Source organism: Neolamprologus brichardi, chromosome 23, assembly GCF_056152115.1.
Source record: "Neolamprologus brichardi isolate AB-2024 chromosome 23, ASM5615211v1, whole genome shotgun sequence".
Lineage (NCBI taxonomy): Eukaryota > Metazoa > Chordata > Actinopteri > Cichliformes > Cichlidae > Neolamprologus > Neolamprologus brichardi.
In genome coordinates, this window is record NC_142125.1 from 40901678 (window position 1) to 40921609 (window position 19932).

General features: G+C 41.2%; 1 protein-coding gene and 1 long non-coding RNA gene across 2 annotated transcripts in view; one reads left to right on the plus strand and one right to left on the minus strand.

The window, feature by feature from the left end:
- Positions 1-19932, plus strand: part of LOC148096455 (uncharacterized) — a 147335-nt gene that overhangs the window by 90713 nt on the left and 36690 nt on the right. The gene's annotated exons all lie outside the window — the stretch shown is intronic.
- LOC148096462 (uncharacterized) lies at positions 713-12692 on the minus strand. The gene is made up of 3 exons (XM_087835768.1): positions 12635-12692; positions 1582-1751; positions 713-1438 (listed from the first exon to the last, which is right to left on the minus strand). Exons 1-3 carry the CDS (start codon positions 12690-12692, stop codon positions 713-715), a joined length of 954 nt encoding a protein of 317 aa, XP_087691894.1.

Below are 19932 nucleotides of genomic sequence, written 5' to 3' on the forward strand. Positions count from 1 at the left end.
TGTGAAGGTTCTCAGATATCCAGGTCACCGTAGTCTAAGGAGCTTGGAAAGAAAAGCGTCTGGACTTTTTTAAGTTTCCTTGAAGATGTTTCACCTCTTATGAGAGAAGCATCTTCAGTTCTAAGGGTCAAATGGTGGAGTGGGGCAGTCAGTGAAAGGGCAATGGTGGTGGCTCAGGGTTTGTATGTTTGGGGGGTTCAGAGGGAAAAGATGAATGCAGGTCTGGAGTTGGTGTGTTAGAGCAGGGAGTGAATTCAGCATCCTGACAGCCTGGATGAAGCTGTCTCTCAGTCTCCTGGTTCTGGCCCGGAGGCTCTTCAGTCTCCTCGTTCTGTGTCGTTCTGTGTCGTTCTGTGTCTCAAAGTGAGAGAAAATTTCACTTAGCTCTTACGGTAATGGGGTGTACCCGACAGCGGTCTGAGGAGTGGGCTTGTAGTCTGTGATGGTCTGTATCCCTTGCCACAGACTCTGAGTGTCTCTGCTGTCACTGAATCAGAATCAGAATCAGAAAGGGTTTTATTGCCAAATGTTGAGCAGGTTTACAACATTAGGAAATTTCTGTGGTACTTAGTGCAAACATACTGTCATATAATGCTTATATAGACATAAAAATAAAAATAAGAATTAAAAGTGCTAAGTAGATAGATATGTACATGAGTGCAGGTGGGGATCAGTGCCAAACATGGCATGATGCAGTGAACACAGCGTAGGGTCATGTCTTAGTGGTGGGAACAGTCATACGGTTATTGTTCATGAGTCCAACAGCAGACGGAAAGAAACTGTTCTTATGGCGAGAGGTTCTGGTGCGAATGGACCGGAGTCTCCTGCCTGAGGGGAGCAGGTCAAACAGACTGTGTCCAGGGTGAGAAGGGTCAGCTGAGATCCAAGCTGCACGCCCCAGTGTCCTGGAGGTGTACAGGTCCTGCAGAGATGGGAGTCTGCAGCCAATCACCTTCTCAGCAGAGCGCACAACACGCTGCAGTCTCTTTTTGTCCCTGATAGTCGCTCCAGCGTACCACACGGTGATGGAGGAGGTAAGGATGGACTCGATGATTGCAGTGTAGAATTGCATCAATGTCCGTGTTGGCAGGTTGAATTTCTTCAGCTGCCTCAGGAAGTACATCCTCTGCTGGGCTTTCTTTATGACGGAGGTGATGGTGGGCTTCCACTTCAGGTCCTGGGTGATGGTGGTACCCAGGAAGCGGAATGAGTCCACAGAGGTGATGAGGGTGTCAGTCAGGATGATGGGGGGGAGTGGGGCTGTGTGCTTCCTGAAGTCCACAATAATCTCCACTGTCTTCTGGGCATTCAGCACCAGGTTGTTGTGGCTGCACCAGGACACCAGACGTTCAACCTCCCTCCTGTAGGCAGACTCATCCCCGTCTGAGATGAGTCCAATAACGGTGGTGTCATCTGCAAACTTGATTAGCTTGACAGACTGGTGGGTGGAGGTGCAGCAGTTGGTGTACAGGGAGAAGAAAATCCTCCTGGAGCACTGAATTTCCACCTCTCTGATGCACGGTTTGCCCTTGCTGTTGTTAGGCTCACCTCATCCCCAGTTTTCAAGGCTGGATTTCTCACCCTCAGGAGCCTGTAGACCTCACCTGTGAGCCATGGGTTCTGATTGGCCCGGACAGTGGTCTCTATGACCTCATCGATGCCTTTTGAGATGTAGCCAATGACAGTTTCTGTATATTCCTGCAGGTCTGTGGTGTTGTCATGTGTGGCGGCCTGTTTAAGGATCTCCCAGTCTGTGGTGGAAAAGTAGTATTGAAGGTCCTTCTGGCCACACACGTACCTGCTTACAAACTGGTTTAGTGACTTTGACCAGGGGCCTGTATGCTGGCATTAGCATAACAGTGATGTGATCAGAAGCATCAAAGTGGGTGGGTGGGGGGCTTTGTAATCTCCTCTCTTGGTGGTGAAAACATTGTCCAAAATGTCGTTTCCTTGTGCTGGAAATTCAATGTGTCTATGCAGTAGTAAACATAGGGGGTGTCCAAATTCATGGGCTGCATCCTCCTGAGGACGCATTTGTAGACCGATTACGTCACAGCGACACGATGAAGGCTGTCCAAATTCATAGACTCCTCCGAATGCAGCCGACCAATGCGTCCTCCTTTTCCCCGAATTTAAAGGATGGGTCGGGTGTATCCTTCGTGGCCCACCATATCCCAGAATTCATAGCGTGGCCCAGCCAATTCCACTTTCCGGCAATGGCGGTCGCTACTAAGTTTTTAATATTACTCTTATTACTCTTTCTGGGTCACAAAATAAACTTTTAACATGTATGAATGTAGCTGTGTAAACTTTAAATATCTGCTCAGTTTATCAAGATATCGCATATTTGCAAAAGTGCTCCGACGTTTCTGAGACGTCTGTTACCCATCAGTTCGATAGCTAGCTGGGAGCTCGAGGGTCACTAAAGCCGCCGAGAACAGCAAACTCCCGGCACATCATGTTCAGATCATCGCGGTCTTTCGCTACTCAGGTTAAACGTAAGATATAAGTCACTTAGACAACCTAAAAATGTTATTGTTTGACATTTTTCAGTGTTTTATTTGTTCCTGAGTAAATCAGTTTGGCTGGGATTAAAGTTATTAGATTATATTAGACAAAATAAACCTTTACAGTGGCTTGCAAAAGTATTCGGCCCCCTTGAACTTTTCCACATTTTGTCACATTACAGCCACAAACATGGATCAATTTTATTGGAATTCCAGGTGAAAGACCAACACAAAGTGGTGTACATGTGAGAAGTGGAATGAAAATCATACATGATTCCAAACATTTTTTACAAATAAATAACTGCAAAGTGGGTTGTGTGTAATTATTCAGCCGCCTTTGGTGTGAGTGCAGTCAGTTGCCCATAGACATTGCCTGATGAGTGCTAATGACTAAATAGAGTGCACCTGTGTGTAATCTAATGTCAGTACAAATACAGTTGCTCTGCGACGGCCTCAGAGGTTGTCTAAGAGAATATTGGGAGCAACAACACCATGAAGTCCAAAGAACACACCAGACAGGTCAGGGATAAAGTTATTGAGAAATTTAAAGCAGGCTTAGGCTACAAAAAGATTTCCCAAGCCTTGAACATCCCACGGACCACTGTTCAAGCGATCATTCAGAAATGGAAGGAATATGGCACAACTATAAACCTACTAAGAAAAGGCCGTCCACCTAAACTCACAGGCCGAACAAGGAGAGCGCTGATCAGAAATGCAGCCAAGAGGCCCATGGTGATTCTGGACGAGCTGCAGATATCTACAGCTAAGGTGGGGGAATCTGTCCATAGGACAACTATTAGTCGTGCACTGCACAAACTTGGCTTTTATGGAAGAGTGGCAAGAAGAAAGCCACTGTTAACAGAAAACCATAAGAAGTCCCGTTTGCAGTTTACCACAAGCCATGTGGGGGACACAGCAAACATGTGGAAGAAGGTGCTCTGGTCAGATGAGACCAAAATGGAACTTTTTGGCGGAAAACTAACACTGCACATCACTCTGAACACACCATCCCCACTGTCAAATATGGTGGTGGCAGCATCATGCTCTGGCGTGCTTCTCTTCAGCAGGGACAGGGAAGCTGGTCAGAGTTGATGGGAAGATGGATGGAGCCAAATACAGGGCAATCTTGGAAGAAAACCTCTTGGAGTCTGCAAAAGACTTGAGACTGGGGCGCAGGTTCACCTTCCAGCAGGACAACAACCCTAAACATAAAGCCAGGGCAACAATGGAATGGTTTAAAACAAAACATATCCATGTGTTAGAATGGCCCAGTCAAAGTCCACATCTAAATCCAATCGAGAATCTGTGGCAAGATCTGAAAACTGCTGTTCACAAACGCTGTCCATCTAATCTGACTGACCTGGAGCTGTTTTGCAAAGAAGAATGGGCAAAGACTTCAGTCTGTAGATGTCCAAAGCTGGTAGAGACATACCCTAAAAGACTGGCAGCTGTAACTGCAGCAAAAGATGGTTCTACAAAGTATTGACTCAGGGGGCTGAATAATTACGCACACCCCACTTTGCAGTTATTTATTTGTAAAAAATGTTTGGAATCATGTATGATTTTCGTTCCACTTCTCACGTGTACACCACTTTGTGTTGGTCTTTCACCTGGAATTCCAATAAAATTGATCCATGTTTGTGGCTGTAATGTGACAAAATGTGGAAAAGTTCAAGGGGGCCGAATACTTTTGCAAGCCACTGTATTAATCCCCTGTGGTTTTCACACAGCTGAATAAACGTCAAACAGAAAACTGATTAAGCAGAAGTGTGAGATTGTCGAGAGTTTACTCCAGTGTCCTGTTATATTTTAGATAGCAAGGAGCAGACAGCTGAGTTCATTAAACTCCACCGAGACAGCGGTGATGCTAATCTGAAGGCTAGACCGTCCCATTTCATAGCCGTTTACTTCTGGCTACCCGACCTTCTGACGACCCAGCACACATAGACCAAGAAGGCCGGGTCCTCAGGAGGATGCAGCCTATGACTTTGGACATGACCATAGTAAAAGTTAATGGAGTGTGACCAATGACTGTAGAAAACATGAACGACGTGACAGCTCCCCAAAAGTGAAGCCAAAGCATCTCTATCGCCCCCTGGTGTCTGGCTGCAGTATAGGTCAAAAACCCCGCCTCCTCCATGTTAGCTGATGGGACTGGTGTCAGACTAAAATAAATTTATTCTCCTCAGATATTTTTCCAAAGATTCTTTCTTTTCTTATCAATAGTTCTCATCACGCTGATTTATGTCCAAGTTTGATTCTAATTCCGACAGCGGTGATGTTAAAATGGGGCGTAACGTCGTCATAGCAGCTTTGACTGGCAGCTGCAGTCACGGAGAAACTTGCGTATCTCTGTTCGGGAATAGCAGATAGAGCGTAGGCTCTGAGAGGACGCCCAGCGTTTACGCTACGAAGACACAACCGACTGTTTTAACCTGACAGCCTGAGGTGTTCTTCAGAAAACTGGACTACCCAACTGAAGGACCCGAGGCCCCGCTTCACTTTTTCGGTAAGTTAAACGTGTTTGTAAGCTACTCCGTAACTACCGTCCTTAGCTCGGTCCTGAGACCCTGCTAGCTAAGATGAGCACTCGGCTGTCAGGGTTTGTTTAGCTAACCCGTGCAGGTGAATGAATTTACCCTGACTAAAGAAATCAAGAGAAACGCCTGGGGCTACTCAGTCACTAATTACCGTTACTGTACTTTTATTACAAGTATTATACTGTAAAGGCAACAGGCTGCACCCTGCTGCAGCTCCTGTGCAGAGCTGAATATTAAATATCTTATTAAACAGCACCATGTTTTCAGTCTCCACATGTGTAAAGACAGTAACACCAACTTTAAAAACCTGGCACTTCAGTAACTCCTCATTAATCTGTAAAAACTGATCAAATAGCAAAGCCCGATATTTACTGAAACCAACAACTTCCTCTTGGCAGCTTAAGATAAAATGTTTGTTTAATTTTTCCACTGATTAATTTTTTAGCACTGACTGTATTTTTTATACTGAGTTTGTTGCAAATATTCAGGTTAAAAAACTGTCTGAAATATTGTTAATGAGGTATGTTCACAAAGACACATGTGCAGAACTCTGTACAGCTTCCATCCTTTAAGACAAATAGTTTGAAGCATTAATATTTCTTGTTCAATACCAGTGCTGATACCAGTGCTGATACCAGTGCTGATACCAGTACTGATACTAGTGCTGATACCACTGCTGATACCAGTGCTGATACCAGTGCCTCTGTATATTGTGACCAGGATGCAGCAGCAGACTGAACCAGGACTGAAACCTGCTCCATCATCTCATCTTTGCAGATGTCCATTTATAAAGCTCCAACAACTCAAAGGTGAACATGATATTGGAACATCTGTTAGTATATAAGGCTTTTTTTAAAATAAACAGCTCATGTGTCAGCTGTCAGCAGAACTGTAGGACTGAAAAAATGTAAGAGAAGAGAAGAAAACTCCCGAGTGTGTGAGGACAGAAGGATCAGCTTTATTTCAGATTTGAGAGATAAACTTTATATTTCAGTTTGTGATGATTGTGTTCTCGTTGTGATTACAGGAGCCGTCCTCAGATTCAAACCTCAGCACCACCCAGTGACAGCAGACAGATCATCCTATAGCTTCACTCTTTGTAATAACTCCATAATTAACTGATGAAAACAGTCCAAAGGTTAAAGTACCACACGTGCTGTCAGTGAAAGCTGCAGCTGTTTAAAGATAAAGTTAAAAGGATGAATCACCCATGTAACTGTGTCACTGTATATCAGCATCAACAGGACCTGAGTTTGGTGTTTCAGAGAGCTGTTGTCTACGTCTGTGTGCTGTCATTGCTCAGTCTGACCGAACGATGGACAGACTCAAGTTTGACTTTGAAACAAACTGTGTTGTTAAACAGTTTCATGGTTCAAAAAACAAAACAATCAAAAACACTTTTTTCATACTTGTGTTAAGTTTTGTATAGAAATGAGACCAAATTGATTGTGAAGTTAAATGTGACAGAAACAGCTCACACTGACATCCATCCTGATCAAACATGAGTGTCATGAAGCCTGTTTGCAGTTATTTGCACTGTTTTCCACTCTGGATGTTGTTTCTGTTCAGCTGTGAGTATAAAAGCCCTGGAAGTATAAAAGGCTCCATTCTACAACCTGTTTGTGTTAGTTGTTCAATAGAAACATTATTTTGTGCTGATGTTGCACTTTTTTTATTCACAACCAAAGAGTTTTTGATGTCTGCATCAAACTAATTTAAATGACTTTTGAATATTACTTTAAATACTTAGATTTAAAGTTCTGATAAAAGTTTAAATACAAAGATCAGTATTGTCTAATGTTTTGGCTGCAGTGTGTTTTTGCAGACAGGTATAACAGAACAGCTTTAGTGTTTAGATTTTTAAAACTTGAGTATGAACTTATACAAAATGCAGCAAGATATTAAAAAAAACGTTTGATTATAAAATCGACTATATTGGATTCATATCGATATCGGACATAAAAAGTGGCATCGTTCCATCTCTGCTTTGATTAGAGACACAGCTCTGTGTTTTCCAATTTGTCATCATTTTGAAAAGTTTACATTTCTTCAGTGTTGAACAGCAGAAATGAGACTTTCCTGTCAGAGGTCATTTTTTAAAATATGAGGTGAATCAACCATGAAAACCATGAATCAACATGTGAACATGACCTGATGCTGCTGAAGTGAAGCAAAGTTACAGAGGTTTGATTACAGACACAGCTGAGAGTTTGTAATCTGTCATCATTTAAAAAGTTTCCATGGAACAGCAGAAATGAGGCTTTACTGTCAGAGTAAAACAGTGAAACAGTGAAAAAGTCTAAACAGTGAATGATGCAGAAACAGATGTTTGAAGCTAATCTTGGATTACACTGAGAGAGAGAGAGCTGTGCAGGCAGGAACAGCCAAAGTTAGAGAGAATTCATGAGCATATTTATCAAACGTGAAGCAGAGTTTGGATCTTCTTTTGCTTCTGGTTCACTCAGTTTTGGTTGGAGACAGATGAAACCTGCAGCTTCAGGATCTGTGAGCTGTCCACTTTCAGCCCCGACGGCGTGTCTGTGTACGTGCCGTCAAGTGAACGATCCATGCTCTGTGTTTCCATCTTTGTGTGTTTAGCTGCTCTCATTTACTGTTTTAGCTGTTTGCTGCTTGTTGAAATAGTTTGTGAGCTTTAACCTGAGATTCTGGCAAAATATATTAATATTAAACATTGATTCAGGATTGAATGAATCAACACCGTTTTATGCAAATTAAAACCATTTAAATGGGAACATTAATTTTTTACAGCTGCCTCTAATGCTGGGTAATGTCAGCTGGTCCATGTGCAGCTGGCTGTGAGGCTCAGGGAGCATCTACAAAGTGCAACACTGAAAGAACATCATCCATAAATATTGAGTAATAACTGGACTCTCATACAGCGAGACTCAAATGCCTTTAAACATCAGCTTATCTTGCTGATCCAAGTCCAACACTCAGTTTGTAAAAACATGTTTGTCAATCATTTTGTTTGGTTTCTGAGGGAAATGATTCAATAACTTGTTGCTAATACACAACATTTCATCATATTTCCTCATAACCCTCTTTTGTCTGACCATTTGAATTTGCAATAAAGGATCCACAGAGTTTGGTGACAATAATGACAGTAGATGTTTGTGTGAAAGTGCTGGAAGCAAATGAGTGTGTGATGTTCTTTCAGTGTTGCACTTTGTAGACGCTCCCTGAGCACTGGTCTCACAGCCAGCTGAACATAGAGACCAGTGTTGTTAGTCCAGGTCAGAAGATGACTTGTTGGAATGAAAATGAGCTTGTAGTTTGTCTGCTTTAATAATTTGTGACTGGAAAAAGGTGTTGGACTTCAAATATGTCCATTTCTTTCACACTTCACCTTTGAAAGTGAAGCCATGTGGTTCCTGGAAGGAAAAACACGACTTTTTCAACTCTTTTTCCTGTTTTTATGAGAAATGTACGACTTTAATGTGAAACATTCAGAGTTTTTTCTCTTGTTGTGTTTGTTTGAAGCTGCTTCCTGTTGGCTTCAGCTGTTTGGAGTTTCCATTTTCTAAACTTCTACATTCTGAACCTTCTTCAGCTCTGAACAGATGATGAAACACTGAATGATTTCAAGCACTTTGTCTAATAAACTTACATCTTTTATTCTTTATACAGATTGTGGCACTGTGGTTTGTCAGAGATCAGCTGTGATTATCTGGCAGCAGCACTGAAGTCCAATCCCTCCCATCTGAGAGAGCTGGACCTGAGATGGAACTACAACCTGCAGGATCCAGGAGTGAAGCATCTGTGTGGTTTCCTGGAGAGTCCAGGATGTAAACTTGAAACTCTGAGGTCAGTCAGCATGGTTTAGTTGTGCTGAGATCAGGGTTTTAATAGTTTTGCAATTTTCATTAGTTTTTATTTTTATTTAGTTTTGACTTCAGATTTTCAATTTCATATCAGTTTTAATTAGTTTTTACCAATTGTTTGTTAGTTTAGTTTTATTATTTTTTTGAAAATCCTTAGTTTCAGTTTAGTTTTGATTAGTTTCAGTTATAGTTTTAGTTGTGTTTGCAATAATTAAGTGTAACAAGTTTTAACAGTTTCATCATATCAGTTATTCTCTTCTGCTTATCCTTGGGTATGTTGCTATTCCAGCTACCATACTGCACCCTGGACAGGTCGCCTGTCTGTCGCAGGGCTAACACGCAGAGACAGACAACTCACATTCCCACCTATGGGTTTTTTAAATAAATAAATAAAGGCAGATGAACAACCATTGATACCAGGCAACTATAAAATGTATATCTTGGCCCCAATGAGACTATTAACTCTCGCAGCACCGGGTGTTCGTAATTTTGGTTCAAGTGAATTGATAAACTTTTTGAAGGTAATTGACTCACAGTTGTGTAGATATCCCCGTCCTGTTGTCTCGGGATGCATCACGCTGCCTTGCCTGGGGTTAGCTTCTGTTTTCACGGGATGAGGGTTGAATGTGCTCCCTTACCTTCTCAAGGTAAGCTAGGTTAGCCTTCTTGTGTGAGCTTTTCAAGTGCACTTTAAGGTTTGTGGGATTTTTTTCCCTTTAGAAATGTCCCTCATAATTTGTCTGTTTCCACTACAAGACACTTGCTTTATCCAAAAACAGTCATATTTAAAGTAATCCCAAATTTGACTCTGGCGCTTTCTTCCAACTTTTCCTGACATGATTCTGCGCGTGGATGGAGCAGCAACACAGACGACTCGACTAACGTACTTGCCACCTGCTGGCATAATGAGACACAGCAAGAAATATATCTGGAAACTAAACTTCATTTTCACCCTTGACTATTGTATGACACGCACACATCAACGAAAACTAAACACATTTTTGCTATAAATTCAGTTAATTTTAGTTAGTTTTGTGAACACTCATTCCAGTTTTAGTTAGTTTTCCTTTTTTTGTTTTTGTTTTTATTTTTATTTCCGTTAACGAAAATGTTTTTTCACTTCTAGTTTTCGTTATTTCGTTAGTTTTCGTTAACGATAATAACCTTGGCTGAGATGAATATGATGTGAAAGTTGTGCTGAAACTAAACTGCAGACATCAGGCTGATATTATACTGACCCACACTGAGGATCTTCATGGTAAAGTCTGTTTTCTTCTTCTCTGGTTTAGTCCATTGACTGCAGCAGAACAATGTTCACATTTCAAACAGTGATACTCAACGTATGACCCACGGCCCACACGCGGCCTGCCCACCTTTCCTAATTCAGAGAGAGGGGACTCTGATTAACTGTGTAGCTTCTTCCTCACAGTTCTAAGTATCAGACACAACAATGAATAATCCACAGCTGACTCTCTTTAGCAGGTCAAAGGTCACGGTACACAGCAGACAGTCAGAAATATTCTAACTCTGATCATTTATCAGTTGTGACACTGTGAGACTTGATCAGAGGTGTGATCATCACAGCAGAGGCCTTTGTGTCAAAGTCACTGAGGATCAAACAGAAACACATGATGCAGATTTTCCTCTTCTGGCTTTTTATAGCAGATAACCTTCAAAATATTCTGCAGTCGATCAAAAACTGAAGCAAACCATGAATCAACATGTGAACATGACCTGATGCTGCTGAAGTGAAGCAAAGTTACAGAGGTTTTATTACAGACACAGCTGAGAGTTTGTAATCTGTCATCATTTGAAAAAGTTTCCATGGAACAGCAGAAATGAGGCTTTACTGTCAGAGGCCGACAGCACTGAACACAACAGCAGACTGGTGGCTAATAAACAGTGAATGATGCAGAAACAGATGTTTGAAGCTGTTCTTGGAGTACACTGAGAGAGAGCGAGCTGTGCAGGCAGGAACAGTGTTGCGGGTTCAGATATTGAGGGTGAGCACAAAAACAATAATGGTCCAGAAGTGCTTCAATCAAACAATGATTTTAATGAACACACGCGTGGGAAGATGAACACTGCCCGCAGACAGCATCGATCTCCACCCAATAATACACAAATGGTTGTTTTATACCATCAGGGTTTGGTTTATGACGCCCCCTCATGCATCAGAGCACATACAAAGCACATACAATAATATTGACGACTTTCGACATATATGGAAAGAGCCTTCTCTCCGTCTCGAGGCCAGATGCTGACTCTCACTTATCTGCTGGAGCATACCGTCCCTTTCACAGGCATACTTTTGCAGCTACAGGCGTTTGCAAACTGTTATTCGAACTACTAGCCTAAACATGAGCCCAACTGTTGTCTGTGTGTGTGTCGACCTCCAACGCACTCAGCCTCACCGTTGGCGCTTCTAACCTTTATCCCAGACAGAAGCTCTCAGTGGTGTGTGTAATAATCTTAACTAAAAGTATGTGTGATCTATTGAATAAATGCTTTGATGAAATGATAATTAATGTAATGGTAATAATGATGGTTATGAATAGTAGCAGTAAAATATTTCCCTGATCTCCACACTCCTCCTTTTGACCTCTTGACCACAAGAGGTCACCATACGTTGCTTGTGTCACTCCTCGACCCATTCAGCTGCTTCCATGTCCATCAATGGCATCATGGGCCTGTGTCACCGTTGCCAGGTCCACTGCCCTCGCTCTGACCCTCTCTACCCGTCCTCTGGCCGAGGGAATGAGACAACAACCTCTGACACATGAGACAAAAACAAACACCTTTCCCTACTACTCCTCCCACACTTATCTCCTCAATTGGTCTCTTAATTCTTCAGACTTGGTTCAAGCTATCATGTTTGGGACTCTCTTATCAAAAGCAAGCCTGACTTATGGCCTTGGCTCCCTATTTCGTCTACCTTCAACAACGGTGGGAGTGAAGTTCCCGTGGAATCTGCTCTCTGTCTCCTCTACTATCAGAAAAAGCAAGGTCCTGACTCTCTGAAAACAGTATTTCTTATAACTCAGCAGTATAATGCATCATAAACAATATCATTCATTCACAATAAATCAGCAGCCTAATGTAATACAGATCAGTTTAACAAATGTAATAGTTTCACCTTCTCCTAATTCAGGAGAATAATGCAAACTAAAATTACATAATCATTTCACAATCATTAATCAGGGGCATAACGTGGCATAAGATAATATAATAATCTCACAGTCCCCCTTTGATCTCTTTTTAAAGAGATCACTTACACCCTAGAATCCAGGTTTGCGAGGTCCATTTCTTCTTCTTAGTCCTGAGGCCCTCTGTCCCCCTTTAACGGGTGGACCATATGTGGGATGACCTCTGTGTTTGCGCAGTTCAGATGCAAGAAAAACTATGATTACAACAACAATAATAGGTACAGATGACACTTCCATCACTCTCCAGTTCTCCCACAGCTTTATCTCGGTGCTCCAGTTTCTCCAACCTCATTTTGGTGCCACCTTGTACCTTTCAAACGTACTCAGACTAGAACCTCTGTCCAAGGAGCTTTTAACCTTTACTTTATTGGTGCAGCTATAATTGCTGTTTTCCAGTCGGGTGATTCTCTGCTCTTCTTTCTTCGACCTCAGGGGTTAGACCACCCTTCAGTTGTTGCACAGATCAGGGGATTATTCTGCCCCGATTTTCAAACAACAATCTGTGTATTCTGGGGTCACCGCCGTGTCCCCCTTTTTACCAAGAGCCTCTCGAACCTCGTTGGTCTGGTGTTCCTGGGTTTTCACCAACCCCTTCATGGTTATTGCTGTGTTTATGGGATCCATCCTTTTGAGATAACTAGCTGGAGCCCAAACTACATGACACCTCAGCCCCAGTTGCTGTCTCAGCAGTCTCCATGTCTATCTCTGCTGCGAAGGATCCTCATATCTCCGTGACCTCGTCTGGTGTCTGTTCCTTTCTCTGTAAGGCAGAAAACCAAAACACCTCTCTGCCTAGCCTTGATAATCTAATGTTATTATTTATTGTTCTACTAGTGATTCAAAATTGGTTTAGCATATTCAGAATGTTCAGGACGCTCTGACCCAGGGACTTATTCTTATCATAATCTATGTGTGTGTAAGCGTGTTTGCATTTAGCCTTCTGCACTCAAAGTCAATACCTGCAATATATCAGTCTGGACCATCACGCCAAACGAAGCTTATGACCTTCTAAAGACTGAGTGCCAACTCATTATGAGCACATTTGCAATGAGTATATGAAAAAAATAAATAAAAATAACCACTTATTTTAAACGAAACGAAATCAAAAACAAATGAACCATTTTTACTTCTACCATTTGCCACCTTTTTTACAAAAATCATGTATTTCTTTCAGCCTTCCGTCCTACGATTTCCTCTCCAGTGCGATACTCAGCTTCTCGTGAACACAGGCATTTTATCCTCTAAACGCTATTCAGTTTATTTCAATCATTAATGCTTAAACATGAAAATCATGATTTATACTTCTCACTGGTTCTCTAAAAGAGTCTTGGAACTTTTGGGTCATTACAAGCATACGTTTTACCACACCTAAATTATTAAACACACAAATAAAGTCATAGAATATTCATAAAACCATTGTTTGATGTTAAAACTCATCTTCCCCCTTTTTGACACACTCCCATGTGTCAATTCACCTGGAGCTAGAAATTAAAAGAAAAGGTTAGTGACATCATATCTCAGAAAGTATCAGAAATTCTCCTCTCGAGTATCGTTGCCCCAGTCTTGTCATCCTGTGTTTGGGAATGAAATCAGTTTAGTTATCATGTTAAATCTGTTAAACTCCTGGCTCCGCCCAGAGCCTGCGTCCGCAGAACTGCCTAGAAACAAAATCCGTATTAATATGAATTTCACATTTGAAATGCCGTTTTTTCTTTTTTTTTTCCCACTGTTTTTCCCTCACTGACCACAGCAGGGGAATCTATGTCTTGATTCAGCCATGAATCCAGCTCACCTGATTCATCACTGAGCCCAACCATCACTGGCATCTGATAGTGTGGCACTGCATATTCTTCCCTTGATGTCACTATTTTCAATCTGTTAATTAGAGTGCTTAAACATGAAGTAGACTGTGTCCACAACAAGTCAATACAGCTGTGAATGTGGCCTATTATCAATCTATTACCAATCAATAACAAAAATGATTATTTTATGCATGCTTTAGTCAACCACTTACCCAGAGGATCATCAATCCCAGAAAATTCCTTCTCCTTATTTAATAATGTCTGTCCTCCTTCCATGGCCTGGTAACCGGTCCCTCCAGAGCTGTATCATTTTGAAATATACATACAACAAGCCAAACCACACTTTGGTCACACCAACCCTTTTCCACCCTCAGGATGTCCAACGCCATCCCAGTCTGGACAGTCAAAGGTGACTTTTGACGCCGATTGTTCCAACAATTCTGTTTATTACATTTCCTGGTCATAATAGCCAATCTCTGCACACTGGAATAAACATAATCAACATGGTCAGCTTTTTACTGAGTGTAATTTCCCCATATTATAGATTCCAATGCTTCATCCTCATGTGGCTTGCTACATTATGTCTATCTAGATCTCCATTCTGTCTCTAAATTATGGAGAATTTTTATGCTTGGTGTTAAATTTTAAGAATTTAACACTAGGTGGCATTTATGGTGTTATCACCCCCATCGGGGCTTACCTCTCCCACTTTTGGTGATATTCCTCCCTCGAATATTTGCAATTACCCCTTTGGTGGCGAAAAACTGTTTGTGTGGTCAAGTGGGTGCTGTAAAAACAAAAGCTCAGGACAGAACAGTTATCAGTCATGTGCTTCATACAGAATTTGCATATATTTTGATTTCATATTGATTCTCTGAGTGTAATGGTACATTTTAATTTGAATTTATCAAAACTAAACACAATAAGTTTTCTTTCTTTAATTTGCTCTTGTTCTCTTGCAGTACCACATCCTATTACATGCCCCTGTCGGTTATATTCTACTTTTCTAAATTATTGACTATTTCAATGGAGAACCTAAATCACGTGGACCAGTGTTTGTTATTACATATCTCTATTTTGAATGTGACAAGTCTATAATTCCCCTGTTATTCATAGGTATTGTTAAAGTTTTGGCTTTTTCCTCTATAAAAGTTAATTGACCTTTTACAGTGGCCTGCTATGCTTAATAGTAACATTGTAACATTTGACACTTCCCAACAATATAATGTGATACCTTAATTAAAACCCAGTTAATAAAAACACAATTTTCTTAATGCAAACATCAGTAACTCAAAATTAGCAACCAAAGGGTTAAGTCTGCAGTTCCACACTCTCATGTGAAGCTACATTCTCCCCCTCTGCGCTCTCTTATCCTCCTGCTCCTGCAAAAACAAAACAAAACAAAGTATCCACCCATCTGTTGTAGGCTGGGTGAATTGTTGCTCAACATTTATTAATCCTAAAGTCTGTGTCGTTTTTGTCTCAGTATCGAGTCAGTCAAAACTTCTAGTCCGTCCATCACAGTCCAGTTACATTCATACATTCACACACACTCATACCAGATATTGCTAATAATGGAGTCTCACGCGCAATCTATTCAAGCATCCATCACCAGCAAGATGACATCATCATTTTAAAAGGAAAACAATTCCTTGTTTTTGAACTGGATTGACTCACTGCAATCCTTTTAGACTCTGGACTGTCTCATGTGATCAATGTCCCATATAAGTAAATTTCTCCCAAGCCCATTATAATCATGGAGAAAAATAGTTTGCGACTGTTTTCAGTAAGAATATTTTATAGTGCTTTAAATGTCAATTTCTCAGGCCTGGATTAAAGAGCTGATTTGTTAAATCAGGAACTCACAAAATGCCAAAATATCACCACCGGTGGATCACACCTCTCAGATGTTCTTATTTCAGTGCACTGTAACAAAAGCAAAAACAAACTTAACCAACAAAATACTCATTACTACTAGGGCCCGTTGCAAACATGTCCAAGCATAAACCCATCTCTCTCTCCCTCCTAGAGAAAGAAAACAACCCAAACCTTACTAATAAAATCAGCCTAGCGCTAAGCAAAATTCAATTCAATTCAATTCAATTTTATTTATATAGCGCCAAATCACAACAAATGTCGCCTCAAGGCGCTTCATAGATACAGAGAAAAGCCCAACAATCATATGACCCCCTATGAGCAAGCACTTTGGCGACAGTGGGAAGGAAAAACTCCCTTTTAACAGGAAGAAACCTCCGGCAGAACCAGGCTCAGGGAGGGGCGGCCATCTGCTGCGACCGGTTGGGGTGAGAGAAGGAAGACAGGATAAAGACATGCTGTGGAAGAGAGACAGAGATTAATAACAGATACGATTCAATACAGAGAGGTCTGTTAATACATAGTGAGTGAGAAAGGTGACTGGAAAGGAAAAACTCAATGCATCATGGGAATCCCCCGGCAGCCTACATCTATTGCAGCATAACTAAGGGAGGATTCAGGGTCACCTGGTCCAGCCCTAACTATATGCTTTAGCAAAAAGGAAAGTTTTAAGCCTAATCTTAAAAGTAGAGATAGTGTCTGTCTCCCGAATCCAAACTGGAAGCTGGTTCCACAGAAGAGGGGCCTGAAAACTGAAGGCTCTCCCTCCCATTCTACTTTTAAATACTCTAGGAACAACAAGTAGGCCTGCAGAGCGAGAGCGAAGTGCTCTAATAGGGTGATATGGTACTACAAGGTCATTAAGATAAGATGGGGCCTGATTATTTAAGACCTTGTATGTGAGGAGCAGGATTTTGAATTCAATTCTGGATTTAACAGGAAGCCAATGAAGGGAAGCCAAAACAGGAGAAATATGCTCTCTCTTTCTAGTCCCTGTCAGTACTCTTGCTGCAGCATTTTGGATTAACTGAAGGCTTTTCAGTGAGTTTTTTGGACATCCTGATAATAATGAATTGCAGTAGTCCAGCCTGGAAGTAATAAATGCATGAACTAGTTTTTCAGCGTCACTCTGAGACAGGATATTTCTAATTTTAGAGATGTTGCGCAAATGGAAGAACGCAGTCTTACATATTTGTTTAATATGTGCGTTGAAGGACATATCCTGGTCAAAAATGACTCCAAGGTTCCTCACAGTGTTACTGGAGGCCAAGGTAATGCCATCCAGAGTAAGAATCTGGTTAGATACCAAATTTCTAAGCTTTTCAGCGCCGAGTACAATGACCTCAGTTTTATCTGAGTTGAGAAGCAGAAAGTTAGTGGCCATCCAAGTCTTTATGTCTTTAAGACATTCCTGCAGTTTAACTAATTGGTGTGTGTTATCTGGCTTCATGGACAGATAGAGCTGGGTGTCATCTGCATAGCAGTGAAAATGTATGCTATGTCTTCTAATGATGCTGCCTAGGGGAAGCATGTATAATGTAAACAGAATTGGTCCTAGCACTGAACCCTGTGGAACTCCATAATTAACCTCAGTGTGTGAAGAGGACTCTCCATTTACATGCACAAATTGGAGTCTATTAGATAGATATGATACAAACCACTGCAGTGCAATACCTGTAATACCTACAGCATGTTCTAATCGCTCTAATAGAATATTATGGTCAACAGTATCGAATGCTGCACTAAGGTCAAGAAGGACAAGCACAGAGATGAGTCCACTGTCAGAGGCCATAAGAAGATCATTTGTAACCTTCACTAAAGCTGTTTCTGTGCTGTGATGAGCTCTGAAACCTGACTGAAACTCTTCAAATAAACCATTCCTCTGCAGATGATCTGTTAGCTGTTTGACAACTACTCTTTCAAGGATTTTTGATATGAAAGGAAGGTTGGAGATTGGCCTATAATTAGCTAAGACTGCTGGGTCTAGAGATGGCTTTTTGAGTAAAGGTTTAACTGCAGCCACCTTGAAGGCCTGTGGTACATAGCCGATTATTAGAGATAGGTTGATCATATATAAGATCGAAGAATTAATCAATGGCAGAACTTCTTTGAGCAGTTTTGTAGGAATGGGGTCTAAAAGACACGTTGATGGTTTGGAGGAAGTAATTATTGACGTTAACTCAGAAAGATCGATTGGAAAAAAAGAGTCTAACTTAACATCAATGGAACTACAAGTAGCTGTCGATAATATTACATCTGTGGGATGATTATTGGTAATTTTTTCTCTAATGATAAAAATTTTATTTGTGAAGAAGTTCATGAAGTCATCACTAGTTAACGTTAAAGGGATGGTTGGCTCAAAAGAGCTCTGGCTTTTTGTCAGCCTGGCTACAGTGCTGAAGAGAAACCTGGGGTTGTTCTTATTTTCTTCAATCAGTGACGAATAGTAAGCTGTTCTGGCTTTGCGGAGGGCTTTCTTATAAAGCAACAAACTATTTCTCCAGGCTAAATGATGATCCTCTAAGTTTGTGACACGCCATTTCCTCTCCAGATTACGAGTCGTCTGCTTGAGGGTACGTGTTTGAGAATTATACCACGGGGTCATGTACTTCTGATTAGAGACCTTAGTTTTCACTGGAGCTACAGTATCCAGAGTCGTACGTAGTGAGGAGGTGAAATTATTAACAAGATAATCGACCTCTGTTGGGGTAGCGTTCAGATAGCTGCTCTGCTCTGTGTTGGTACAGGGCATTGACGATGATAACAGTGGCTGGATTATATTCTTAAACTTAGTTACAGCGCTTTCAGAAAGACATCTACTTTGATAAAGTCCACTCTCCACTGCTGCGTAATCAATTATTGTAAATGTAAATTTTATCAAGAAATGATCAGACAGGAGAGGGTTTTCAGGAAACACTGTTAAATGTTCAGTTTCTATGCCATATGTTAAAACCAGATCTAGAGTGTGATTAAAGTGGTGGGTGGGTTCTTTTACATTTTGAGAGAAACCAATTGAGTCTAACAACAGATTAAATGCCATGTTGAGGCTGTCATTTTTAGCATCTACATGGATGTTAAAATCACCCACAATAATTATTTTATCTGAGCTCAGAACTAAATCAGATATAAAGTCTGAGAAATCAGACAGAAACTCTGTGTAAGGCCCAGGTGGACGATAGATGATAACAAGTAAGACTGGTTTCTGAGTTTCACAGCTGGGGTGGATAATGTTAAGCATCAGGCTTTCAAATGAATTAAAAGTCTGTCTTGGTCTTTCATTAATTAATAGACTGGTGTGAAAAATTGCTGCCACACCGCCCCCTCGACCTGTGCTTCGAGATTTCTGGTAGTTAGAATGACTCGGGGGTGTTGATTCATTTAAGCTAACATAATCATCCTGCTGCAACCAGGTTTCTGTAAGGCAGAGTAAATCAATTTGTTGATCATTTATTAAGTCATGTACTAACAGAGACTTGGAAGAGAGAGACCTAATATTTAATAATCCACATTTCACTGTTTTACTCTTTGGTTCAGATGTGGATACTGTATTGTTCTTTCTTTGTAAATGTTTAAGTTGTTTGTTGCTGGTTTTTAGTTAGTTTTTTGTCTTTTTGGAAGCAGACACAGTCTCTATGGAGATGGGTTTTTGGGGGGGTAGCAGGAGGAGAGAAGCTGCAGAGAGGCGTGTAAGACTGCAACTCTGCTTCCTGGTCCCAACTCTGGATAGTCATGTTTTGAGGGGTTTAATAAATTTGTCCATATTTCTAGAAATGAGAGCTGCTCCATCCAAAGTGGGATGGATGCCATCTCTCCTAACAAGACCAGGTTTCCTCCAGAAGGTTTGCCAATTATCTATGAAGCCCACATCGTTTCTGGGACACCACTCAGACAGCCAGCAATTTAAGGAGAACATGCGGCTAATCATGTCACTCCAAAACCCAAAAATCAACCAAAACTTCACCACAAGGTTTTTCTCCCTCCTGGGACAATATTGTGTAGGTACCGTCACTCCTTTTTGCACTGAAAAAGAACATGTTGGATTTACTTGATTCAATAGTGGACACTGGTTGCACACAAATGTTTTGCTTTGGCAGAACCTTAAACAGCTGAGTTAAATCAACACAACCTTTTCATATTCAGTAAACCTGTGCATTTTGTGT

Coding starts and splice junctions, on each gene's coding strand:
- LOC148096462 (XM_087835768.1), bottom strand. CDS start 12,692: ATGAAGGGGTTGGTGAAAACCCAGGAACACCAGACCAACGAGGTTCGA. Junction 1,752..12,634: donor CGAGGTTCGAGAGGCTCTTG/GTAAAAAGGGGG, acceptor TTTCCACCACAG/ACTGGGAGATCCTTAAACAG. Junction 1,439..1,581: donor AGGTCTACAGGCTCCTGAGG/GTGAGAAATCCA, acceptor TCCACCCACCAG/TCTGTCAAGCTAATCAAGTT.